The sequence below is a fragment of the Numenius arquata genome, chromosome 6 (genome assembly GCF_964106895.1).
Source record: "Numenius arquata chromosome 6, bNumArq3.hap1.1, whole genome shotgun sequence".
Classification (NCBI taxonomy): Eukaryota; Metazoa; Chordata; class Aves; order Charadriiformes; family Scolopacidae; genus Numenius; species Numenius arquata.
This window is the reverse complement of record NC_133581.1, coordinates 65,025,324-65,052,253: the sequence shown is the minus strand read 5'-3', so window position 1 is coordinate 65,052,253 and position 26,930 is coordinate 65,025,324. Positions and strand designations below refer to the sequence as shown.

The 26,930-nt window shown below is 46.2% G+C and overlaps 1 protein-coding gene across 1 annotated transcript in view; it reads right to left on the bottom strand.

Moving 5' to 3' along the window:
- Positions 1–529: 529 nt before the first annotated feature.
- ARMH4 (armadillo like helical domain containing 4) overlaps positions 530–26,930 on the bottom strand; it is a 61,361-nt gene continuing 34,960 nt past the window's right edge. Inside the window, exons 6-8 of the mRNA XM_074149830.1 lie at positions 4,393–4,424; positions 815–949; positions 530–598 (exon numbers count right to left, since the gene is read on the bottom strand). Of these exons, the coding sequence (XP_074005931.1) occupies positions 530–598; positions 815–949; positions 4,393–4,424 (236 nt within the window). The remainder of the gene's footprint in view (positions 599–814; positions 950–4,392; positions 4,425–26,930) is intronic.

Genomic DNA, 26,930 nt, shown 5'->3' with positions numbered 1-26,930 from the left:
GTACTTGGGCACTTCTCAGGTGGCAAGGGATACAGTCCAAGTGTATAACTCATTAATTAAGCAGAGCAGCTAATCTTAGCACTAATGAACTCTAGCTCAGGTAATGTAACATTTAAAATTAACAAATTGGACAGAAGTCATTCACAGTAAAGATTTCCATTCCCAGGCTAGGGGAGAGCTATTGTTACGATCAGATTACTGCCAGCCAGGACCAAAACAGTACACCGGGGTAAGAGGAAAATAATCATCCGTATGGATCAGCTCCAGCTGTAACGAGACGCGCTGTGGCTCTGAATGAGGCGCCGGGTGCGAATGTGAAATCTCACTACTGTATCAAAACAAAGATCACTGAGCGGTACACGTAGAGCGTAGCATGCCGTTTGGCCGGGGTGGTACCGACCACTGCTCGGTGGCTCGGGGCGGCAGAGAGCAGCGATGCAGCACAAAGTCGCTTGTTCTTTTCTTCTCTCCCTCCCTCCCTCCCTCCTTTTAAAAGTCACGGGCTACCGCAAGGGCACTGCAGTTCGACTCAAAATTCATCTTCGGAGCTGTCAGCTAAGAGCATAACTCGGTCTTGCATGCTGTTAAATTCCCTCTGCTGGGGGGAGAAAAGAAACAGTGAAGAGCTCCACATGCAAAAAGGAAACGAAGAACTTTCAGATCCGCCCCCCCCCCCGCCATACTCCAACCGAGAGGTCCCGAGCACTTTAAACCCAGACAAACCATAACCGTAACCAGGCTGCGCTCACTTTACAACCAGGATGGGTAACAGGAGAGTGGGTGAGATTGGGCTCTTCCTTTGCAGCTGCCATACCTTTCTTTTATGTCTCTTTGAGCCACTTCTCCTTCGGCGATTCATAATCTTAATGCTGTAGAGCGCTCCTAGGATAAAGAGGGCTCCGGCTATTCCGACTCCTACGGGAACCAGCATCCCCGACATGTATCCTGCCTACGGGGAAAAGAGAAAAGCAGAGCAGCACTCACAAGACCATCCTTTCAGAGTCACCTTCCACCAGTCTAGGGCTGCGATAGATCCCTGTGCTGCTTTTGTCAAAGTTTGTTGTATTTGAGTCCCTATCACCCGCGTTTCTGTACGTTTGCATTGCCTATTAAAAAAATATATATATAGATACCACGACTAATTTAAAATTACACATTTAAACACTTTAAATCCTTTGGAAAATATTCCCAAGTGCTTGTTATTTTATATTTTACTGCTTTAAATGAAAGTTAACCCATTATGAAGTGCCAGATTGCTTCAGCATCCTCACCTAAGTCAGGCTGGGAGGCTCAATGGAGTAAGGGAAGCAGGTACAGCCTGGCTCCCTCCCTCATTAGCGCTGCCTTCGTTCACACTGCAGCGACAGAGTCCTCTGCTGCAGCACCTCAGCTTTACCCTTCACCGTCTACACCCCCCAAAACAGATTTTACGCCTGCCAAGGGACACATGCACAATTCAGGGGACGATCAGACAGCTCTTCACAAGCCTCAGTCCATTGCTTACAACCACTCATCTTCATCTGCATTCCTGAACTGCAACACAACTTAAACACACGCTCACGGTGCAATTGCTTTTCTTCCACAATCCACTGAGTAGGGGAGGGGGGGGGGTGGGGGGGAGAAGTGGGGTGGTGGTGGAAGGGGAAAAGCTTTTCAGAGTGTGCTGCCCTGCCTTCCTATGCTTACCTGGAGAATGAAAACAACCGCTTTCATTTAGGGCAGACACAACGCTCACAAGGGCTGTTTTGCCCTCCCAGAACCCTCCAGATCCTGCTCGGTGCTTTAAATAGTAACACCTTTGTGCCTGGATCCCAAGGCTTGAGGGATCTTCAGCTGCATCCTGCAGGTCCCCTGAACGCTCCCCCCCCCCCCCCCGAACACCCAGCCCCGCTCAGCACACGTGCCTGGAGGGGGGCTGTGTGCCTGCACCCCGCTTCCTGAAAAAGGAGGTTAGTGAGAACACAGATGAAAGACTGTATCTCTGCGAGGCAATTAGGGTGCCTTAATTGGGTGACCTAATTAGCGCGGTGTGGGTTTTTCTATTTCTGGAACTTTGTTGCTGGCATGGGTGGCGAAGGGAGACTGGAAATGGCATAGCTGCTGCCCAGCTGAGTTTCCGTATCAGAAATCACTAGTTTTCACACGATGAACTCCCGAGCCCATCTGTGAGCCTTTATCGTGCCTTTTCCCTTTTATAGGCTTCCCCCAACAGCTGGACCAACAATTTCTACCCCAAAAGCCTGCAGCTGGAAGCAGATCCAGGACCCGGTCTCCCAGCCCTTCTGTGTCATGCAACCCAACTCATGAGGGCTTCTGCACTTGCCTGAGAGGAAACCCCATTTCACAGCCAGCTCCAAAACCATATTTTTAGCCCTTGCCCAAAGGGAAGATGCAGCTTCTTTACAGGCCCTAGGGATGCTTTTAATATACCCAATCCATGACCACAACCTTCCTGGCTCCGCTGGACTTTGAGATAACAGCAACACAGGACTTCAGAGGAACCTCATGCCCATTATTCAGCACGCCAAATGCAACATTTGAACAGTGTTTGTAGGAGACCGGACATAAATTTGTCACTGACTCATGCTCCTGGTCCCACACTCCCCACACCCTTCCCTCTCCCAGCAGGGCAGCTCTGACGGACACAGGAGGACACATCTCTCGGGGATGGGGCCGTCACGTACCAGGATACTCTTTTGGATGAGGGGATGGAAAAATAGAGAGGAGAGGGCTCTGCCAACAGCAAATGAGAAGGGCACGTATTATGACTAGTGCTGATAAACTCAACAAGGAAGAGGAGGAAAAGGGGTGAGCAGGTTTATTTGGGAGTGTTGTGGTTCACCAGCATTCCACGAGGGATCAGAGCGTGGTTTTTGTTGGGCTTTTCTAAGGGAAAATGTGAGCAAGGTAAAAGACTTGCCTCCACACACCTACTGCTCCCCAAAGGAGGGAGATAGCTCAGGGCTGAGTCTCTCTGAAGTGGACACTTGCAGATCCCCAGTTACACCAATGCTTGTGCTGGGCACTGCCATGCAGCCCAACATCTACCTGCAAGAGGTTCAGGCTCTACAGAGCAACTCTGTTGGAGACTGGAAGATGCACACAGCCACCTCTGCAATGTGGGGAAGGACAGAGGTAGCCAACAAGGTGCCCAGAGGAAAGAAGTAAAAGCTAGGGCTTCGGTGAGAAGATGCCTGATGCCCCCACGCTCGTGCTGTGCTGGCTGGGGCCGGTCTGGCATGAGCAGGTGACCCGTGCATGCTACGTTCATTCCAGGCACCCAACCAGGCGTGGTGTCTGCTTTTTACCTTTGTCGGGAAAACCATTCTCTGTCCTCTCAGCATTCGCTCTGGCTGAATCCCAGGCCAAGGTGCTCTGCTATGAGCATCGCTCGTACTAGACATGCCTCCTTCCTATTGTAGGCAGAAAAGCAACTCAACGAGTGCTGGGCAGGAACCCACCTAAACCCTTCCACTCCCCAGTTCTGGAAAACAGACACCCATACCCCATCTCTCTGTTCAGACTTGATGATAAGGTGCTGCTGAAATTTGGTGGGGATCACTTAAAAAGGCTGGGCTTACTGGGTGAGAATATACTTAAGCTTAGAGATGTATTTTCAGGGGCTGGAGTTTCCTATCAAGTCACTACTCCTTGTGGTGGTTTTTTGGGGTCTACTGACTCTGATCCTGGTCAAGAATTTCCAAGCCTTGTTGAGTCACAAAATATTCTTGTCTTAAAACACTACTATCACCTCATTTCTAGCTTCACGGCTTTGCTGTCATCAACACAACATTTGGAAGGCTTTGCAACCGTTTCAAAATGTTAATATTTGCCCTAGGGCAGCAGAGCCTAAAAAGCCATCACTGCCTGTGGCTGGCACAATGCTTAGCTCCATGTACCATCACCCTGCAACGCCAGGGAGAAAAGATCAGGGTCTGTCATTTTGTTCAGCCTTCCTGTGTTTGCTCTTTTTCCTTCCAAGCATTTGCAGCTCTTCTTGCATGTGGAGGCAAGAGGCGGTGGCATGGCACGCAGCCTCTCACCAGAGAGGATCACCAGATCCTCGTGACTTGGCAATATACAAAATACAATATACAGGGCAACATAAAGAAGTAACTCGGAAAGTTTGAAGAGGAAGTGATTTTCTAGTGCAGAGAAGCCTATCCAATACTGCTGTCCCTCCTTCTGCTCTTAGTCACTACTCATCAGGGATGTACTGTGGATTTACACCACTCTATACAACAGCAGCATCTGGTTCATTGCCTCCCAGAGAAAATTTTAAGCCCCTTCTCAATTGTCTTTGTAGAGATAATGAACTTCAGTGACAAGATTTTGTTCCTGCAAGTAAAAATGGGTTTGCTTTTAAAGTAATCAAAACACCGAGCCTCCTACCTTGTCTTTCAGCTTCTCCATCCAGCTTCTCACTGAAAAATAAGACAAAAAAAAAAGCTGTAATCATGTTATTTCTGTTATATTAATTAGTAACAAATGATAATGATAGTATTAAAATAGACACTAATTAACTTGACAAGCTGATAACACTTTTCATTAGATTTCCTCTCTTCCCGTTCATGAAAAAAAGCAAATGCAGCAAATCAACAAGAGAAACTCTTCAAGCTTGTTAGCTGGCAAGAAGCTCGCTTTTGCCTGTGTGAGACACATCTTCAGAGTGACTAAAAGAGGAAGATGAAAAACAATTATTTCAGGTTTTTAACCAGCACTTCTCATACACAGTGGAATGCCAGACAAGGAGAAAACCTGACAACATGGCTACCCCCTTCCACTGGCCTCCTTCACACAGACGTTCCTCCTTCTATTTGGCATAGCCTGTAACGATGCTTAAAAAAAGTATCATTCCCTGTCTTTTATTCTCCTGCTTTTATGGAAGCAGCCACTGCCTGCCCTGGGAAGTCACCAGATAACACGTGAGGACTGGGATAGCACTGGGGGTGCTAAATTAATAAACCAAGTAAATTTATGCTGCCATCACAGAGACTTTCGGTTCCTAACAGTTAATGTAAGTCAGGTTAAATATGATACCCAAGAATTACAAGTCTTTAATGGCATGTACTTTGGGGTGAAATATTCAGCTAATCTCAAAGAACTGCAAAAGCTTAGCAGCAGGTGCACGACCCATTAACTCCACAGGCAAATGGATTCATCTGCGCTGCACCGAAGGCAACAGTCCCAGCCTTTGAGATATCCACTAATATTTTAATCAATTCCTGCTCATAGGTAAGCGGCAAGCAAACAGTTAAATGATGGGGTTTTTTTAGTGTATGGCAACTGTGTTTTAAGCCCTGGACAAGGATCTCTGTTCCTCCAGGAGGCATAAGGATCTCTGTTTCTCCAGGACTCTTGGATGCACTAATGTCCCAGAATACAGAATCACAGAATCACGGAATGATAAGGGGTTGGAAGGGACCTCTGGAGATCATCTAGTCCAACCCCACCTGCCAAAGCAGGTCCACCCAGAGCAGATTGCACAGGAACGTGTCCAGGTGGGGTCTGAATGTCTCCAGAGATGGAGACTCCACCAGCTCTCTGGGCAGCCTCTTCCAGGGCTCTGCGACCCTCAAAGTGAGGAAGTTCCTCCTCGTGTTTAGATGGAACTTCTTATGTTCAAGTTTGTGCCTGCTACCTCTTGTCCTGTCCCTGGGCACCACTGAAAAAAAACTGGCCCCATCCTCTTGACACCCACCCTTTAAGTATTTATATGTGTTGATCAGATCCCCCTTCAGTCTTCTCTTCTGCAGACTAAAAAGGCCCAAGTCCCTCAGCCTTTAATACATTCAATCCCAGACGTAACACACCATTTATGGAGCGAGACCCTATTTCCAAGCCTACTTTCTCGTAGAAACTCCCTTCAAAGCTTGCATTAGCAGTATCAAAGCCTGCCTGTTGGCACATACATGTACCCCACTCAGGGCAACCACCCCACTGAAACGAGGGGTGGGGAGGGTGAGCAGTAGGGCCACCAGTAAATGGCCTTTTTATGTCTCAGATACAATATAGAGGAGCACAGCAGCCAGGAAGTAACAAGATTCAGCCCAGACATCAGCATTACTGTATTTTAACAAGTTCAAAGTGACTCGAATACTCCCCTTCTAACTATTAGTAACGTAACACTTTCCAAACAAAAGGATCCCCAGAGGTGAAAAAGTGTGAAACAGGCACAGGCACATACATGGAAACCCACTTATTTCTGACAGGTAGCTAAGAAAAAAAAAGGAGTTATCCAGAAGACAGACACCCACAGCACTAGAAGAGGACAAGAGGTCTACTTTTATCAACTCTCCCCACCATTAGTCCTAACCTGCACGGTCTAAACCATAGTAAACTCAATTTATGAAGGTGCCATCACCATTACCCTCTGCCAGTGCAAGCCTGTGTGCCTTGAATGTCACTCCCAGTGGAACATCAGAGGGAAAGGAAACGCATGGTTCCCCTGGTTTCTCAGCTGGGTTTCTAGATGTAACCCTAAAACAAACACTGTCTGTAAACATCACCTAGACTTTCAAGAGCAGCTACTACCTGACAGACATGGGAGAGATCAAACACTGGGAAAACTCACTTAAAAACACAAATATTGCAAACCAAAGGAATTCATCCCAAAATTCTTGCCAGAGAGCCTTCTCACGACTCTTATGTTGAGTGTATTTTATTCCAGGCTCCCAGGAGGAATGGTGATGGTGACTCACGGTCTCACAGTAACAGCCTCAGCTTCAAAATCACAGTGCACGTGTGACGGCTACACGCGTACACACGGTGTGTGTGCACAGCCGCTTAAAGCTGCTGTGATGCTCGGTTGGCCCCAACTCAAGCTAAGCACAAAGCCTATTTTTACATGTCTTTCACAATAATTATACGGGATTGGTGATCTTGCCAACAGTCAATCCACTTCTTTGCAGCCAAACGACGGTGTTTCTAACGCACTAATTAACTCCGGAGTATTTCTGACAAGTCAGAGGCAGGGACTGATCTAATAATATTCTACTACCTATTTTCAACAAACACAGGTTCTGGCTTCGTTCCCCTCTGCTCTACAAAACAACAGCAGCATGTCCATTGGGACCTACAGACACTACAGGACAAATCTTTACTTACTATTTGTACAATTACTTATTATTACAACCAATTTTGTTTTCAGCCCTGTAGAGCACATCAGATACCTTCGTGAACCAGCCACAGAAAAAAACAACACAAGGCGACTTCTCCTCCAGACTGGACGCCTCTCCGAGAGATGCTCTAATGCAGCCACAAGCTGGCTGAGTGACAGCCCCTCACCTGTGCCAGAGGAAAATAATGGTACCAAATTCGGGAATTTAAGGCAGCAGGAGGTCAAAAACCTGGCTGGCCTTTCAATGTGTGTGGCAGCAGCAGGTCCAGCTCTCCTGGGCAGGAGTGGAGAGCGTGGAGCAGCTGCAGCCATGGTCCTGGACCTCCTGGCAGTGCCTCTGATCAGGCTGGGGCCATGACAAGTCAAGGAGCTCCAGATTACCACACTTTTAATGTCACTAATGGACAAAACTGTTTTAACACCTTTGAGGAAATGACAAACCACTGTGTCATTAAAACCGAGCGCTTACTGCTCCAATTATTTACCCATATGTGGATGCTACAGGATGTGGGTAGGCGATAAAGCACTTTTTCAAGTTAGAATTGATATCCATGCTAGATGGCTACCATCAATTAATTCTGAAATTCAGGCTCTAATTATGCATCATTATCCATAATTAATATTCTGAACTTGGAACTGCCTCTTGGAAGAGGAACATTGTGGATGGCACCTTCTCATAAAAACCCTCTCTGAAAACACTAGGTGGCTTGTATTAGAAATAGCGTGACCAGCAGAAGTAGGGAGGTGATTGTGCCCCTGTACTCAGCACTGGTGAGGCCACACCTGGAGTATTGTGTCCAGTTTTGGGCACCTCAATCCAAGAGAGATATCGAGGTGCTGGAGCGAGTGCAGAGGAGGGCAACGAAGCTGGTGAAGGGCCTGGAAGACAAATCATATGAAGAGCGGTTGAAGGAGCTGGGACTGTTTAGTATGTGGAAGAGGAGGCTGAGGGGAGACCTCATCACTCTCTACAACTACTTGAAAGGACACTGTAGAGAGGTTGGTGCTGGTCTCTTCGCACAGGTAATTAATGACAGAACGAGAGGGAATGGCTTCAAGCTCCAGCAGGGTAGGTTTAGACTGAACATTAGGAAAGAATTTTTCACAGAAAGAGTGGTCGGGCATTGGAATAGGCTGCCCAGGGAGGGGGTTGAGTCACCATCCCTGGATGTGTTTAAGAGACGTTTAGATGTGGTGTTGGGGGATATGATATAGGGGAGAACTTTGTAGTGTAGGGTAGATGGTTGGACTCGATGATCCCAGGGGTCTCTTCCAACCTGGATGATTCTATGATTCTATGACTTGCCAATGCAAGCAAATAAATAGCAACAAATACTCTAGTCCATGGATTTTTCATCATCTCCTTTTTTTTTTTTCCCTTTCCTCATGAATGAGTGTCCTGAACAAACGACAACAGTCCCTGGGTGTGAAATTACTAACAAGTGTCTGCAATGCTGGCTCATCTTCCGTGCCATTTTAAGGATGGTGACTAGTCCAAACTCTATGCCTCGGCTTAATTTTGATCCCTTGGCTTGATGGGGAGCTGAGTTAGATGAGTGTGGAGCACTTCAAAAATTACATACATAATCTGACATTTCCCCAGTGACTTATATAATGTCTGCTTCTCTGCAAATTAATTTTAAATAACCTATAGCTTAAGATTAAGCAGATCAGGAGCACGAAGGAGGAGCAGGGTTGTCTGGCATTGGCGTCAGAGCAGCCCAGGATGAATTCAGAGAGTTACAGAGGCACCGTGCTATTTTTAGTCATTTTTACCCAGCTTTCCCCTTGAAAATGTGCAGCCAGCTACTAAGAACCTAACTAAAGAAGTTTGGCTAATTTGCAGAGGTAAGCAGCAGCCTGCAGTGCCTGCCTGGCCCTTCCTTGGAAGAACCTGGTCCAAAGGGACAGTCAAAAAGCCCCATGAGCAAAAAACTTCCTGAAACTTCAGGTTTTGCCAGATGCAGGCTGAAGGCTTAAGAGAGGCAGCAGGTGACGTTTGAGGGTCTGTGGTACATGGCACTGGATGGTCCAACATCTCCTTTCACCACTAACTCTTCAACACCATAAATCCAAACAAACCCTTGTGAGAGATGGCTCTTGCATTCCCATCCTTCTCCTTTCCACTGTGTCCTACATCTTTGTATCCCCAACATGAACAGACTCAGCGAGCTTACCCTGGCTGCTCATTTGTTTCTTGCAGAGCTCCTCTTTACAAAGGGGGTGATCAGACATAATTTACAATGGAGAATCAAAGCAGAAGAGGCTTGGGAGCTGCCTCCAAGTTCAGCTGGAAAGATCCTCTGACAACAAAGTTGTTTGCATGATTTACATCAGGGAAAAATCCAGTATTTGTCACTTCTGACCAAAGAAAATTAAAGTAAGGTATCATGACAGACCATATTCACTGCAAGGCTAAATCAGTCTGACACTGTCCTCCTGGAGAAGAGTCTGACCTCTTGGTGCTCTGCTCAGAGATCTTGCAGCACCCTCAGCTTATGGCCCTGCAAAGCCTTGCTGCAAACAGCTCACCTGAAAGGAGAGGGGATGTTCAGTGAGGGCAAAGATCTGGAAAAAGCACTCAAAACTTTAATAACACAGTAACTCCCACGGCTACTCTGCATCCCCACCATGGAAAAAAAGTGGTTCCACATGTACCATTATCAGCTGTGCTCTCCTTCCCTGAACCCTTATTGGATGCCTTCACTCATGATCTCACTTCTTGTTGCTGTTCAGAGAACTGTCCACCTTCAAATCAGTTCTTCTTTACTGGTCAGGTCTTTTGAACCCCCTTTTGTCCTGGACGCTGCAGGGCGCTGGGTGCCAGAGCCGGGCTCTGCCTTGAAACTACACCATAACGCACCATCAAATCTCTCGCCAAAGCCTTTTCCCCACTTCCCTCACCACCCTGAAATCAGGAGCACAAGTCCTCTGGGCTTCACGCGTTGCCAACTTTTAGTAATCCTAATTGCCTAATTATCCACTTGAACGCGATGATAAAGCTGCTTAATAATTCTGTTCACTTCTCATTCATTGTCTCCCTTCTCAGATAAGAAAATGCAAAGACTTTACCTTCTGGTGGAGATTTCGATCAATAATCCATACCCTCTTGCCATCATTTCTGTCTCCCCCTTCTCCCCTTGGATGCACTGCTGCTTTATCTTGTCACTTTAGTTTCGTCTTATCAGCTTGTTTTAATCCTATTCCCTTTTTAAATCATCATCTAAAGCAATTCTGGTTTTCCATGGCAAAACCAGCACATTATCATTCTGCCCTGTGCATCTCGCTGTATTTTCAAGTCTAGCATTTTACGTCTTCGTTCCACAACTTCACCTTGATACTGGTGAAGGTACATCCAGCACCTTTCCTTTTAACAATTCTCCACCATGACCACCAGACCAGTGGTGAAAATGTGGCACCCAAGTTCCTATACACTCCCCAAAGGGCAGAGAAAAGGGCTGAAGGATGGTTTTACGGTTAAGCTGGAGCTCAGGTAACCTGACTTGACCATTGCATCTGTAATTCCTTAAATGCAATAGGCTGAGAGAGCTGCACCAAGCTTCATTCTGAGAAATCAGAAAATATCAGTCACCCCAATATGCTGAGGGCACGAAAAGATTTTGATCTAACAGCTACTGTTAATCGCTTCCACGTCTGTCTGAGATCAGAGACATCCCTATCTCAGGAACCAGAGAAGCCGTTTAAGGACAAGGCCCCCACTGCAGCAGATGACAGTCCCCACTGCAAGCAATCTGTGGGTCTGACAAGACACAGGAGGCAAAGACGGACGGAGCAAAGGAGCAAACAGAGCATCTCCTTCTGAGCACTGGCAACGCCTGCTGTGGGTGTTGGGTTTGCTCTGCCTTCCCCTGGCCAGGACAAGGTCTTTGTCCCACCCATGGCTACAGTTGCAAGGCAGGAAAAGGCCAGCTTGGCAGGTTTGCAAGAGTGGAAATTGTAAATACGCAAGGAGGAGGCTTTGTGTAGGTCACGGTACAGTGAAACGTAACCGACCTCGCAGCCGACGCAGCTCAGCACAGCTCTGCCACCGCCTTTTTCCCAAGGACAATTTGCCCAAGAACAAATTCATTCAGTTCTTCCGTGCCTGGCCACTACCCTGCTCTTCCCGTTCCCCGTCAGGGCTGGGTTTGGCCCTGCTTCTGGTTCGAGCTAAGAACTGGTGGTGGTGAGGAGGAGTAAACTTCATCCTGGAGGGTTAGACTTTGGCTGGAGACCCCGCTGCCAGAGCAGCTCCTGTGTGAGCCTCTGCAGTGAGGTAACGGGATGTTACTGTCCTCTCAAGCGCCTGTTCAATCTCCGTTACATACATTAGGGCAAGAGATTTGCTATAGTTAGTTCTCCTCTTCCCTCACCCACACGCACAATTTCCAAGCTGTATTCCTTGTTCCCGCAAAGGAGAGCAGGTTAAAGCGTAAAAAATAAAGAAACGATCGATTACTTTAAATCAGTCTCTCTACACCAAGCAATCTGCCCTATTACATTACGGATTTCATCCCTTTCTCTTGCAGGTGAGGCTTTCTTTTAAACGAGACTAGTGAGAACAATTTTGCAGAAATGCCCTGTGCTTCATCTGCTCAACTCTGACAAGTTAATGGCACACGGCTGCATCGCCTCCTTTTCCTTAAAAAGCACAATTGCCAATTTACTTACCAGCACAAATAAATAACACAGAAAATGGCACTTGGCTGCAAGGCGGCACATTTTTAATTCCAGAAGAAAAACTATACCTACTCGATGGGAATTTTGATGAATGCGTTCCCCCCATGCCCAACTCAAGGAGACTCAAACGGTCAGAGAATCAAACAAATATCAGACTGACAATTACTATTGATGTTTTCAGAAAAAAAAAATTTCAGTAGGGCAAACTTTGAATTAACAAAGTGAACTTTAATAGCTACCATGCAACTTGCTCATATGTTAATTGTACTGACTACAACCTTTTCCCTGTCTGCCCAGCTCCAACCCAAGCCTGGCCGTGCACTGCTGCCTGCCGTGACCAACCCTCTTCAGAGAGGAAGGGAGATGCGGGAGGACAACTCACCACGCTCACACAAAAAGCAGAAACTAAAATGGGCTTCTTAACTCCTTCCTTGACCTTATCAATCCTTTTGGCACGGCCTTGTCCGTGGCATTAGGTCAGGTCTCTCCATTTCCTTTTCCCTTGCACTTTTTGTTTTCCTCCTTGATCTGCCCACACCGTGTAGCCACTTGCTGAGCTTCTGTTTTTGCCTTTCTCCATAAACTCAGTTCTTCCGTGGTGCCTTCAAAACTCTAGTTGGCATAGACAAACTATTTGTTTCTCCCTAAGGGATCCCAGAGAGGCACAAGATGTTAAAACAAAGCCAAGGTAGAAAACCTCTCAGTATCCTGAGAGCACAAGGCATCAGCAGGACGTTGCTGTGAATCGGCTGCCACAATTTTCAGTATATGATTAAACATATACTGGCTCACATCATGTCCAAAAGCTGGGAGAGGAAATGTAAACCTTGCTTATGGAAACGGCAACGGCTCCGCTGGAGCACACGTTGGACCAGGTTCTCCACCACTCTGCCCTGGCACAGCTCCTAGAGCAACACACGGACTCTACCAGCAGCGAGAACCCGCCCTGCTTTAGCTAATGGCTGAAAATGTTCATGTGCAACAGCTTTCATTCATGACATACTCACAGTGCCCAGATTGGGAACATAAAGGAGTCCTAAAAATCGAACTGCGATGCCTTAGCTGCCAGCTGGCTCTGCCACTTGTAGCTACCCCATCTCCTCTGCAAAATGCACGTCATCACCTGAAAGGGGAAAAACTGTTTGCAAGACTTAAGGTATATCCCATCAAACTTCAGGCACTTATCTGAGATGCCCAAATTAAAAGTCTATCTACCTTCAACTCCCAGAGTCACCGAGAGACCGGCACCTGCACAATGTCACCAACCCCACTTCAGGTCTGATTTCTCCTCTGAAGAAGCCCTTCTCTTCTGCTGGGTACAGACATATGAGCAACGCTGATGCTTCACGTAGAGCCTCCAGCTCCTGCAGCAAATTGCCCGGATGTTTCCAAACAGAAAGTTTCACCTGGGAGAGGTGTAAAGCATAGAGACAAGATGGGTGAGGGTGAAAGAGGAACCACGAGTGTGATGAAGCCAGAGGACCTGGAACGAAGGGCACACAATACTACTACTGACATGTATTGTGATTTACTGCACACAGAAGCTGCCTGATTCCTGCTCTGTCTCTCTGTCTGTGATATTATCTCTGTCCCTCCCTCTGTATTCCAGCCTCTGTACCATTAGTCTTACTGAACCAAGGAAAGAAAAAGAAATACCTTTAAACCTCCTAAAAATACCTAAAATGCAACAGCCGCTCCACAACATAAATGTGCCATGACTGCAAGATCTAATATCCTGAGGTTGAAATCAAACACAGCCTGGTCTCACAGGCAATGGTGAAAATATCCATTCAGAACTACAACCTCTGGGTCCCTTTGGATGGGACACAACAGACAGCAAACCCTGACTTGGGTCCCAAGGGCTTCCAAGCCGTGCCAGAAGGTCTCACACCATGTTTCTTCTTCAGCTCCTCTCCAAGGGAAGCAGGGGTACCACCTCCACAGTGGTTTCAGGTTCCTCTTATTGCTCTTTGGAGATTTTAAATCAATTCTCTGGGTTACGGGAGTGCGGATTATTAGGACTAACCTGTCCTTGCAGCGAGCAATGAGGGCACCTGCACAAGTCCACCCCAGCCCACCATGATTTGGGCTGGAGAAGGAGGACCCACAAAGGGATTTCAGCTGTGTGGCAGAGTAAAACATCTGTGTGGCAAAATTTTAGAAGAATTCAGAGTGCAGGGATTAACAAAAACTCTAGAAGAGATGGATTAGTGCCCTGAAAAAAGCTCTGGAAAAGCCCACGAAGGCTTTCCTTCATAGGACACATGGCTCTTCAATTGCTGCTTTTATGTAGTAATATTTGGATAGCAGTATGTAAATAAGTGGCACACAAAAACTATCTTAAAGAGGTTATTAAATCTGCAAAGTCAAGACTCCTGAGTAAAGAAACACCCCATTTTGCATGTTCAGCAGGATACCACTTCTAATTGCCCATTACTTTCTTTTCTCAGAGGTCTCTAGTAAAAGAATTATTGATGACTTATTTTTTCCCCTCTCTTCATAAACTGGAGCAGGCGAACTCCTTTAGCTAAAATTTTCTTTAAAAGTCCGGGGCAAGCACCATGGAAAAGTTTCAGTCCAAACAGTTAAGATTTGGTAAAGTTACCAAGATAGTTCTTGATAATACAACAGAATAGAAATCCAACAAATTTAATGATTGGCATGGGTTAATTATTGTCAGGCAAGCCACGGGCATGTGCAGATTTACAGGGCAATGCCTGATGGGGGAAGCATCACCCTTCCATAGGAAGCGCATCCCAACCTTAATGAGAGGTTTTTTAAAATGCTTCAAGGTAGGCTGAGATCCTTTGCTGGCCACTTCCCGATTTACAGCAGCCAAGGACGCAGCCCATAAATTCTTCCTGCCGTCAACGGGCTCTGTGTTGTGTTTGCAATCTGTCCGAGTCATCTCGGGGATTAGAGAAAACAAAGCAAGATAAATAACAGCGTGGAGCCGCTCTGCGGCGGTGGGGAAGCTCTGCCATCTGACAACACCGAAAGCCAGGCTGCAGAAATGGTTGAGGGATCTTTGCACTTACATTAAGCCAATCTTTTAGCTCTTTCTGGCACCAAGTCCCCCTGAAATCACTGGTGGTTTTGCCCAGGCTACGACTATAGGATTTGACCCCATATAGTCATAGAAAAAGAACATGAAATGGAAATTGGTCCCACGCTACCCTTTAATGCCCATTTTTCAACAAGCCTATTTTCCGCTCCATAACCCAGCACCCTTCCCCATAATCTGGGAGAGACAGATACATTTTTTGCAAATTAAAATGAAATGTCAAGTGGCTGTGACGGGGAGAGCGAAAAAGCTGGAGAAGCTGCAGATGGAGAGCGCCTCACGCACCCCTCTGATAAACAGCATCTCCTTTCTGCTGCAGGATGGTAGCAAAACAACGGTCGCTGTTATTTGACTAAATACCTTCCAAATCTCCAGCTGAAGCTGTGATTGTCCCCTCCACAGAGAGGAGAGGGCGCTTCTCCGTGCGGCTACTCAACTCATTCAGCCTTCTCTAAATGCAAGCCACATAGACCTTGATGTCCTCCTGACAGAGCCCGCAGCCTTATCTGCTTTAAAGGATCAGCAGCTAAACTGCAAAATTTCTTTCAGTGCTCCTGATGCACTGAAAGTTTATGTCTGATATTAATCAGGCTCCAAAAAGATTCTTGGTTTGCTTTTTTCCTTCTATAAAGAGCAGCGTAATTTTCAGGATCATTTTTTCCTGGGGACACTGTATGAAGGATTTGCCTGCAGCAAGCAAGGCTGAAATAGGGTATTTTCCACTCTTTATATTTAAGAAAAAGAATGTATTTTTCTTATTTCAAGTTTTTATTTCGGCTGGCAAGATGCCGCACTCATCATGAAATGACATAAAGATCAATAAAGTACTAAATGGTTGGAAATCAAAATGATGGAGTTGACCTTTAAAGGAAAAAATAGATATTGAACTGTGTTTTCAGCAAACAATTATTCTAGTAATTAAACCACAAAGCCCTGAGCATTGATTAGACGCTAGAAATAAAATATGATTATCTCAGATATTCATTTTCATGCAAATACTTAGGAACACAAGCAGACTGAGCACTGCCCAGTGTTAGTCACCAAAAAAAAAAAAAATAATGCACTTGGTTTCTATTTGCTAACAAAAAAAGTCTGATCCCATGTTCCTCTTGCATCCAGAACCGAACGTCGATTCCTACTGTGATTCGAAGCTCTTGTGATGAAACACCAAATGGGAACTTAAGGTTCCTGATGCTGGTTCAATAGCTTTGCAATTGACTTCTTGTATAACCACGGGCAAGTAAACTAATCTCTGTTATTCCATTTCCCATCCTTACCAGGGGAATATTAAGGGTGTAATACATAAGATTTAGTCTGTCTTTTCTGTTTCTCTTGCGAGTTGCTTGTGTCAGAGCCTATTCCTACATATTTTAATAGCCCCAACTGTAACATCTCCATCTGGATGTGATGTTCTAGAAGTGAATATAGTACCTATATTAAATCACAGTAAAATGGTCTTATTCAGAAACAAATGCTCTTTAGGAAGCCATTATTTTAAGTATCAAAGTACCTAGGGTGCTAAGGCAAAACAAATATATTCTCCTTTCTCTACCTTCATTAGCATCCACTCAGACTGTATTACCTATTCTTGAAGACTGGACATGCAGAAAAGTTTTTAATGAGTGTTTGCAAGGAGAAGCAAATTGTCAAATAAATATAGGATCAAAATGCACATAAGGCCTTACCTACTGTCCGCTAAAGATGGCACAAACCTGACCAAAGACTGAAATACGCTGTATATTATGCCCCAAATGGTCAATACCCATCTCCACTTATGGTAAAATTCACAACTGTGAAGGCTGAAAATCTGTGAAGCAAAACATGCTTATCCAGCTGGGGAAGAAAAGAAGGAAAATGTAATAGTTCCATTAGGCAGGTGAAGAAAGTGAATGGGTTTTCCCCAAAACTCCCCCAGCCACCTGTAACATTTGCAGTAGACCTATGGGAATGGGCCCTAGGGAAAGCACAAAGAGGGGAAAGGGAATGAGCGATGAGCAAAGCAAAACAGTGGAGAGAGAACATGGAAATGGCAGGATCTTACTAGTAGTACAGTGATTTTCCACTGTGCTTACACTTCCCAGTGATTTATTCCTGCTGTCTACAAATGCCCTCTGTCACTGGCAGATTTTATCCCCTAAAAAACAGAAAAACTCCAGAAAACACGGCACTCTTCGGAGCACAGGTCGTTGAGAAGGTCACAGGAGAGCCGGGTACCAGGAGACTGCTGATGAGACCGTGAGCTCCAGGAAAGTGATGGCACAAAAATACTTCATGCCTGGAAGTGAGGCAGACGGGGAGGTAATGACACGCAGCACCACGCCAAAGCAGCGTGAATGATGCCTTCTACTTGCTGTCATGCATTTTGAATGAACGCCGCCACCCTACATTTATAGCATATTGAGAAGTGGAGGAGGGAGAAGTCTTCTGTGTGCATCACATGAAGTCAGGTAAGACCAGGCTGAACCAGAGACCACGCAACAGGATCCAATGTGTCAGAAAGTGTTACTACAGCACCGACTAAAATAAAATATAATCCAGAAAAGTAATTCTTGTTGTTCCAGGCTGTTTGGTGCCTAAAAGAACCAGAGTGGCTGTGGGCAATCATCCTTCCACAAGAACCAGGGTGGTGGATCCATTCGCAGCAGAAATCAGCCCCTCCAGCGGAAACGTGCTTCACTCCCAGCAGCTGGCAAGCTCCACGTGGACTCTTTAAATGACTTCCCGGGAAAAGGGGTTCAGGTTAAAGAACATTTTAAGGTTATTTTGGAGTTGAACAGTCACCCCCCTGGGCTAAAGCTTTGTTCTCCTTCATATGCTGTACCCAACACTGCAGCAGCCTGAATGCCAGAGGAGCAGAGGAGCTTGCTTGGAGGGTCAGTGCTTGATACATTTATAAAGTACCACCAGATTATAACAGAAATCCCATTGCTGCTCCAACAGGCCAAGGCACACAACAGTATCATGGGAGGATGCTGAGGGCTGGCTGAGCTTTCATTAGGGCCAACTTCAGCAGACTCATTCAGGCCAAAAATGCTTGAATCATTCACGTCATATCACTACCTCCCCTTTAGATGCTGTCTCTGGGCCAGAGGAGAGCTGCAGACACCACACTCTTGAATAGCCGCCCTGGGCACACCACAGCGTGGGGTGGTGTTTCAGACATGGCAGTGTCTAGCTTTGCTTCTGAACTGTATTTTAATTGTTGCCCTTTGATAGAGTGCTTGAAAGCATAAAACTGATGTGTTGGATTTCTCAGACCTGCACAATCCAGCAGTGGAGTGAGCACAAGGAAAAGCAGGCAGCACTTCTCCATCAAGGCTCTTGACCGTGCTGTGGTTTGCTGATGAGTACAAACTCACAACTGTACCGAAAGGACGATGCAGTGAGGAAGAAGAACCCGCAATGGGGAGAAAACACTGCCAGTGACAGCACAGAGGGCTACCGGGACACAGTGCAGAGAAGGAAGAGGCTGCTCTGATTGTCCCCAAGCACTTGTACGGTGAGGTCCCACTCTCAGCTGGCTTCTAGGTGCTACCACACCACCAAAGAGTAAAAAGGGAGAAGACTTCTTCCCATTCTTCTCCAGGCTGGGCTGGCCATAGGACAGGTTTCCTTGGCAGTCAAGTCCACAGAGGCACTTAGGGATGTTCCCATCCAACACTAGCTGGATGTAAGAAAAGATCTGGTCGCAGAAAAGCTGAAAAAGGAGATAAGCCCTGGTCTTCCCAAGCTAATTTCTGAGACAAGTTGCAGTTATTCTGGCACCGCACATACACACTTGCACCGGTATAAGCTGAACGGAAATCACTGCGTAATTTGAACAGCAGTGATTTACTCCCATCTCAAACCAGAGGAAACAGCTAAGCCAGACTCACATTAACCGAGTCCCTCCTGGTTCAGCGCTTCACCTCTGTGGGCCATTCTCTCCTGGTGATTTCATTGCAAGAAGCTGAAGACTCACAAGTGGGTGACAGGAGAATATCTCTGCAGGAACACAACAGAGAGAGCACTTTCCTCTCTATTGCTGTCACAAAGTCACACTGAAGCTTGTGCCAAGCTCATAGGGACCCTTTCATAATTCCCAGCCCTCTTCCTCCAGGACCTTAGGTGCGTTAACAAACAACGACTCTGCGTAAGATTTGGCCAGTGCCAACTGCTGCATGCACTGCTTCCCACTGGCCCACACTATAGCCACGTTGCCTTGATCAATCCTACCTTGGGTATCCAGGTCTGCAAGACAGACAGAGAAACCCCTGGATGCCACGGTGATGTGACTAACTCAGAGCCACCAGCCAGACAGGGCTGGGATGGGGGCAGGAGTGAAGTCTTCTATCCCATTTTGTGTTCGTGAGCCTCAGCAATGGCCTCACTGCCATGGGGTAGTGTTTTTCTCACCACAGGGAGATGAGTGGCAACGCTTGCAATTTTGCCGGCTTGAAACTAGCAGCCCAGGACATCTCATGTTGGACTGAAAAGGCTGAAGCGGCTCTAAGCGTGAGCTGCAGAAGCTGCTGGAGGATTTCAGCAATGGCATGCTGGCAGAAGTGCGCTTCAGCGCTCTCCTCCAGCTCCCTCCTCTGCGCTCAGCCTGCCCATAGCAGGGCAGCGGGAACCATCACAGGCAGCTCTGGCAGGGATTGCTGCTTTTGGCAGGCACTGAGCTGATGTCTGTCTGCAGATCAGCGTTAATGCTCTGGCAGTGCTCGCAACTTGTCAGTCCTGCCGTATTTCACAGGCTGCCTTCTGCAGTGAACAAGCCTGGGTTGGGATAATTGAAAGCGGCGCCCACTGATTTATTCCGCTTCAAACGCATTACATGCCACCTCCTGGGCATGTGGTCTACAGAAGGGAGGAACTCAGAATATGGAGACAAGTGAAAAAGAAACAGTTTTCCTCATTGTGAGAGGTTGGAGGGAGGTGAATCTCTAATTCATGGTATATCCTAACACAGAGGATCATAGTCTCGCACTCAGCACTGGGATGTCTGTCTGTCCCCAAAGCTTAGCACATGCCTCTGGCCCACACTATTCACCAGACCCTTAAGATATGTCAAGCCCCTCCCTGCTGCTGGTTTCCCAACATCTTTCTCCGAGTTGCATCCACCTTCCCTAATGGGTAACGAAAAGCCACATACAGGAGATGAACACAACCTTTGTGCTCAGACTGTCTGAGTGCTAGGATGCAAAACGAGAAACCATCTTAAAAGAAAAAGCAAAAGACACTTGGCTTGTTCAGCTACAGCAAAGGCTGAAAGGGAGCAGCATAGGATAAGTAACTCCTAGTGTGCAAGCACCAGGACAGGAAGAAGAGCTATAAAGAGGAACCAGTTAAGCTAAATAATCATGTTGTTCCAGGGACAAAGGGACCATAGACACTTGAGACCGGAAAGCCAAAGGCTTCTCATTACCAGAGCAACAACTCTCCTCTCATAACATTGGCCAAACCTCAAAGTAGCTCTGAGACGGAGTTTGCTGGTAGAAGAGGACAGTATGGTATGGCTGCCCATCACAGAGCAGTGACATGTTCCCCAGCATCTCAAGTCAATGCATGAGGACCCCTGACTCCTACTGCTACGCATCAAAGCTTCTCAAAATTGCCTTTTTCCACTCCACAGAGAGAAGCTCGGGTTGGGCTGCCCCTGTTGTTGGATGGGCAGGACAACAAGAAGGGTTGTAACTAAAATGGAGGATCAAGAATCTATTAACACAATGGAAATCCACCATCACAGTGGGCAGGGGAACTCACAAATATTACACTGGTTTGTTCCAGAACAGCAGTTATGGACTTCCTATCATGCCAGGACTTCCCAGGCTTTGGATAAGATACTCTTAGAAACCTGTGAAACTCTCCCATCACCACTCATAGGAGTCAAACCCAGCCTCGATCAAGCAAAATCTCTACAATATGCCAGTGAATGGGGCCTGAGGATCATCTCCCTGACTATAATAACTAGGACAATCTGGGAAACTTAGTGCCTACCAAAATGGTGGCTCTGGCCATCTTTTGCGTTGTGAGAGTGATGAAGAGAAGATGCTGTCCAGAAGGGATCCTGGCCACCAGGAGCCCTGCCGAGCGCCCTGGGAAAGTCACTTCATGTCTCTAAGCCTCGGATCCCCAAATGCAGAAGAGGGTTAATGAGATCAGCTGCCTTTAAGAAGCATTTTGCACAAGACCTGTTCTGCAGAGGGAGCTGGACACTATTATTTGTAGAGCCTATCCTGGAGCTGCACAACGAGGATAATTACTCAGCTCTTCTATTTCTAAAGAAGCCGGTGCTTCGCAAGCATTGGAAAATGATAATGTGTTGTTTGCCATAAATGCGGTAATTATATCTAAAACTCTTCATTAACATGGAAATGACAAATAACAAATTAGAATCAAGCATCTACAATTAGGCTAAAAAGCCATAGCAATTTATTATTCTTCACAAGAAATCATTTCTCACATCATGTACTGTGAATGAGGTCTCATTATGTAATAGTTCTTCCACTACATTTCAGCTTTATTAATTGCACTCACAACCGTTCTCTAACATAAGCAAGCAGTGTTATCTTAATCTATTGACTGGGAATCCAAACTTGAAAGCACCGAGGGGATGTAATTACAGCCAAATGGAGGCACTAAGACCCAAAGCCAGTGGAGAAAGCAGGGGCAAAATCTGCAAATACCTTCAGCACAGATATGATTCTGTTCCAGCTGAGAAGAGGAATTTGCATTTCATCACAAAGAGGGGCAGACCAGCGCTGAGTTCTTCTGCCAATCTTGCCCAAAGTCCTATTTTACTGTCATAACAAAAATTATCTAGGTGACACTTTCCATTCAGCTAATAGCAAAGCTCCTTATTGAAAGCTGGGCCACGAGGCAATGAGCGTTCAAAGCCAGTGGGTATTTCTCAGTAATAATGACTCAGACACCTGATGGCAATCAAACCAAAATGGTTTCACTGAGTCTGCGCTGGCTGAGAAGAAAGTGAGTTTGACAGACAGAAACTCTCCTAGGAGGCAGAACGGGACAGTCCCAATGAAGGAGCCACAAATATACTTGGTAGACAAAAGGTGGAGAAGGCAGCTCCCTTTTTAGCTTCCACGGGGGGAAATGGCTGACCTCAAACAATTTTAACGCTGAGAAGTCTCTGAAGGGAAATGCTTTGAAGGAGAGGAACAATTTTGGTTACTGCAAGAGATTAGCAACTTCAAGGTAGGACCGGGATTTTTTTGCTCTGCATGAGCCTAAATTCAACCCCAAGACAAGAAGGCCTGGTTCCACGAGGCTGATGGTGTAGAATGATACTGGCAGGACTCAGCACTGCACAGGAAACTGGCACAGTGCCTGGCCATCACCACCACCCTGCAGCGCCCGGTTCCCCCTCAGATTTCATCTACTCCCCAGAGAGGTGCTCTGACTTGAGAGAGTAAACTACCAAACCAAGCACCAGCCTCACCTCCACATCCCCCTGGCCCTGTACCGTCAACCTAGGTCCTCAGATATTAAGTATAATTACTGCGCAGTGGCTGTTCCAGGGGCTGCAGAGAAGCAAAATCTCTCTTTCCTCTGCAGCTCCTATTAACAGTTACGGGTGAGGCTTTGCAGACAAATGAATATCCCAAAATCTTGGTGAAGTTTGCTGCCACCCACTGAACCTTGTAAAATCATCATCGCCTCCCAGACAGCCCTGCAAATGAAAGGGTTAATTTACCCTCAGACTGTTATCTGCATTTTCCATTTATTTCACATATGGCACAGAGCACTGTTCCTGCTGGATTAATGTCTGCGTGACTTCAGTCTCCGTGAGGTTTCCTGCCACCCCCAGCACCTGCACCCGGTCCATCCCAGTCCTTCTGCTCAGAAATGAATGGATCTGGTGTTTCTCCAAGCAGATTAAGATAATCTATAACAATTTACTTACATTGAAAGGGCATTGCCCTGATTGGAACTGGCCAGAGACCACTCTCTGATTAGGACAGTGATATGATGTGGCTTTAAGAGGCATTTTGGAATATGAGTATCTCTGAATGAACTCCCGATTTTGCTGCCATCATCTGTTCAAATAATGAAGAAATGATTTGACGTGTGAGAACTTTCACAAAATTATCTGGATAAAGCTTCAGAGCTTAATCCGCTTTCAAAGTAGCAGCAAATATTTATTATCTAAATGCTGATGGCCACTCTGTACTGCTCAGATCCCAAAGCCCATGAAATGGGCCAGAAAGTTTCCTGTTGACACGTGTTGTATCATGTCAGACCTACAGACAAAGAAGGCACTGAAAAGCCCCATGGAAGGAATAAATACAGGACACTTTTTAAGCTCATTTTGGTAGTGGCCTGACTGCTCTGTGGTTTTAAAGGACAGTGGATACACTGAAGAACCGAATTCACGTGTGCAGCATTTCCAACCATATGCAACCTGATTTCTTCTTGATGACCATCTCCTCAACATGACTCGACATGTCAGCAGATCAATGCTAGAGACTCTCTCCTCCTCCATGGCCACATGCACCAGGCAGGAGCCATTCACCCCCTACTGACCAGCTGCTTCATGTCCACCAGGTGAGACACACAACAGAGTCAGAGCTCAAAGGGAGCCTCCCTCAAGGCCCATGCCCAGCTGTGGGGCAGCTACTCCTCCTAAGACCTCCAGGTTCTTTTCAGGTGATGGGAAGTGTCGGGGTACGTGCTCCATCACACAGAGACTCACTTGCACCCCAAGCAAATGGGGAGATTGGAGGGAGATTGGAGATCGTAGTCCGAACTCACCATGGGAGACTCTCATCTCCAGCCTGGAAGGTTTGTAGGACATGGCGTTACCCACAAGGTAAGAGAATGCGACAAAGGTCAACAAAGACAAGAAGCAGCAGCAGGAGAAGGCACTATGAAATATTTAGAGACCTTTGCCAGGGTTTTATACCTCCCGGTGTGCAGATAAATCTCCACGTTACATGCTAAAAGTAATCAGCTTGGAGAAAGACACAGGCATTTCATCAGACTTCAGGCAGGAGGCTGGTCTCTTATCTTCCAACAGGTCTTGCAAAATCCTACAAACAAGTCAGTGAGCAAGCTCTAATCTCAAAGGCGATGTTAATAGCCTTCCCTGAGAAGGAAATTGTTACCCAACAGCATATTTCAGAAATACACAAAGCCAAGAAAAGGCTGGGAACCAGAAGTTTCTTTTGTCTCTTTCTAAAGTATCACGCACGGTCCATCAGTCAGGAGAGCGCTGGGCCTCAATAAACTGCATTTTTTTAGTTTATAGCTGTGAAGATTCTGCACAGGGAATCCCCTGGGGAACGGCTGCCTTTTCCACAGCACAAACAAAACCTCTACGGGCTACCGAAAATCTGCAATTCTTTGTAGGTACAGAAAACAGTGAAACTGCAGAGTACTTCCGAAATGTAGTTCTAAACATAAATTACTGGCTTTATCCTATAATGTTGTGAATTGATTCACAGATTTAGGCAATCACTGATCAAGCCTAGTTAGGAGTTTGATTGATGGATCAGATGAACTGTTGACTCAAACCAGTTCATCACAACATCCTGATTTATAAATCTGTCCCTTGACTGAGAAATGCTATTTGCCCACATTTATTTGAACTTGAAGGGATATAGGAGCTTAAGTTTCATTTTTAAAGTCCATTTCTAAGAGATAACAAACAGATCTATCAAAGCCAAAAGAGCAACAAACCACGTATTTCCATATGAGCTGCTGGACCCATAACCCAGGTGGCTTTGGGAATCTGCAGGCAATTTATACATAGAAGAAAATTTCCATTCTGGTATCTGTGAACAGCGAACAAAAACCCTGTGAAACAGAGCAAACCTATCTGGTGCCTTGCTGAAAATGCCATTACTTTCTATGTTATTGCACCAGCTTTTCTGCCCTGAGGACTTGAGAGAAGATCCTGCCTGTGCTGCAAGCAGGAAATCAGCTCAGCCCAACAGCGAGAATAACTGTAGGGCAGACCAGACCCCCCAAAAATGTGCAGAGTCCTCAGCAAGGGATGGGTACTATATAAACTTGCACTGGTGTCTGCACTCAGATGCATGTATTTGGTCCCTGAGTTAAATGATCAACAAGGTCACATCTCCGATTTCAGTATAAAGATGTTTTAGGGGGAGCCTGGTGAGTCTGAAAGACACTGTGCAGATAAGTGTCTCAGAAGGTACTTTTACTTACTGAGTCACATCTCCCTGCTGGTACAGAAAACCACACACTTTCTGTCCCTGGAATATGGTTAAGGGGGAAGCTCGTGCCTAAGGAAGAGAATGTAAGAATGCCTGTACTGGATCAGCTTAGCCCTGCATCCCGTCTCGAAAGATGGATGCCCACAGAAAAGCCTAAATGCAGGGCATGATACCTCCCTGCCTCACTCTCCATCCTGCGGCAACTTACTGCTGATATAGGGGTCCCAGCTTTCCTCTTTAGCAGGCTTCAATAGATGTTTTTGTCTCAGCAACTGTCAACATTTTGTTTAGGAGCAAAATATAATAAAGGGAGGAAGAGAAGGAATTTCTTTTTAATTATTTCTATTATTGTGACAGCTGAAAGGCCATCTGAGATAACACACTCATGTGATAAATGCTTTATAAACTTGTGAAGATAGACAGTATCTACCCAAAAGAACCTAAGTGAATAAACCACCACAAAAGCATCTATATTGTCCTGTCTATGAACACCAGGACTCGGGCACAGGATGGGCAAGTGATTTGCTCAAGGACACATAAGAAAAAAGGAGCACTGGCATTAATTAAACAGATGAGGAGACCAGGCTCCGCTTACAGCCAGCCTAGGTCAGACCAAAGGTCTGGCTGGCTTGGCAAAGCTGGCAGTGACCAACAGCATCCGTCTAGGAAAAGCTTTTCAACAGGACAATCACAGAATGATGCTCCCCTTATACATTCTCCAGGCACCCGGTGCTTTGTGGCTCAGAGACCTGTGGAGCCAGATGCAGGGTTTCTGTATTTGAAAGACTGGGATGGATTTTTCCTCTGTGAAATTGCCCACCAGAATGGAGATGCCAACGTGCAAACTGTGATCATCCTCAGCATCCTGTGGACAGGCATTCTTCCATCTTTTCCAGATGGGCAGAATGGCACTGAGTATTTAGGGTCAAAATGACAGCTGTTATTTTTCTCTCTGTTCCCTTGTTCCCCCACATCCCACCAGACCACTGTTCCTAACGTATCATCCTCCCCTTCCTCTCATAAAGATTTGGAGCAGAGGATTTGCTTTAATTTCTACTCTTTGCCAACAGACTCCCCAGCTCACCATCCAAATTCACTCTCTTATGGTGACAGGGCTAACAATAAAAATAACTCTCAGCCTAAATACCGCCCCCCCGGAACTTGACTGTTCCTAGGATTTTCTCCAGGATCTCTTTCAGAAACAACATCTACGATTCCCTACTCACCCGGCCATAAATAAGTCCTATTTTCTTTCATGACTCAGCAGGGATGCTTACTCTGAGCAATAACACCAAGTCACCCCAAGCTTAGAGTGACTGTGGAATAAACCTCTGCATCACTACCCAGGGCCTGGGACAGGGCAGGATGGGTCCAATATCTTCAGGATAGGATACAAAAGTGGACACTATAATCAATGCCTTGAAGCAGATTCATCTTATATTAAAGATTAACAGTCATAAAATCATAGAATGGTTTGGGTTGGAAGGGACCTTAAAGATCATCCAGTTCCAACCCCCCTGCCATGGGCAGGGACACCTCCCACTAGACCAGGTTGCTCAAAGCACCATCCAGCCTGGCCTTGAACGCCTCCAGGGACAGGGCATCCACAACTTCTCTGGACAAAGAAATCCACCTCCAGCCTAGCTATTACACAGCTGCACATGCTTACAGGCAGTAGATGTCTATTGGAGGACTATATCTTTGCCTGCTAAACCCCAAAACATCTTCTAAATCAACAGCATATTATTTGCACTTAGTAAAATCTAGCCTTCACAAACAGCACTCACAGGAACATGTTCTGGCTACGGGAGAGCACGTATAACCAGAAAGCATTGCTTTGTTGAGGCTATTCATTTGGTCTAATGCTACACTCAACCCCCTACCC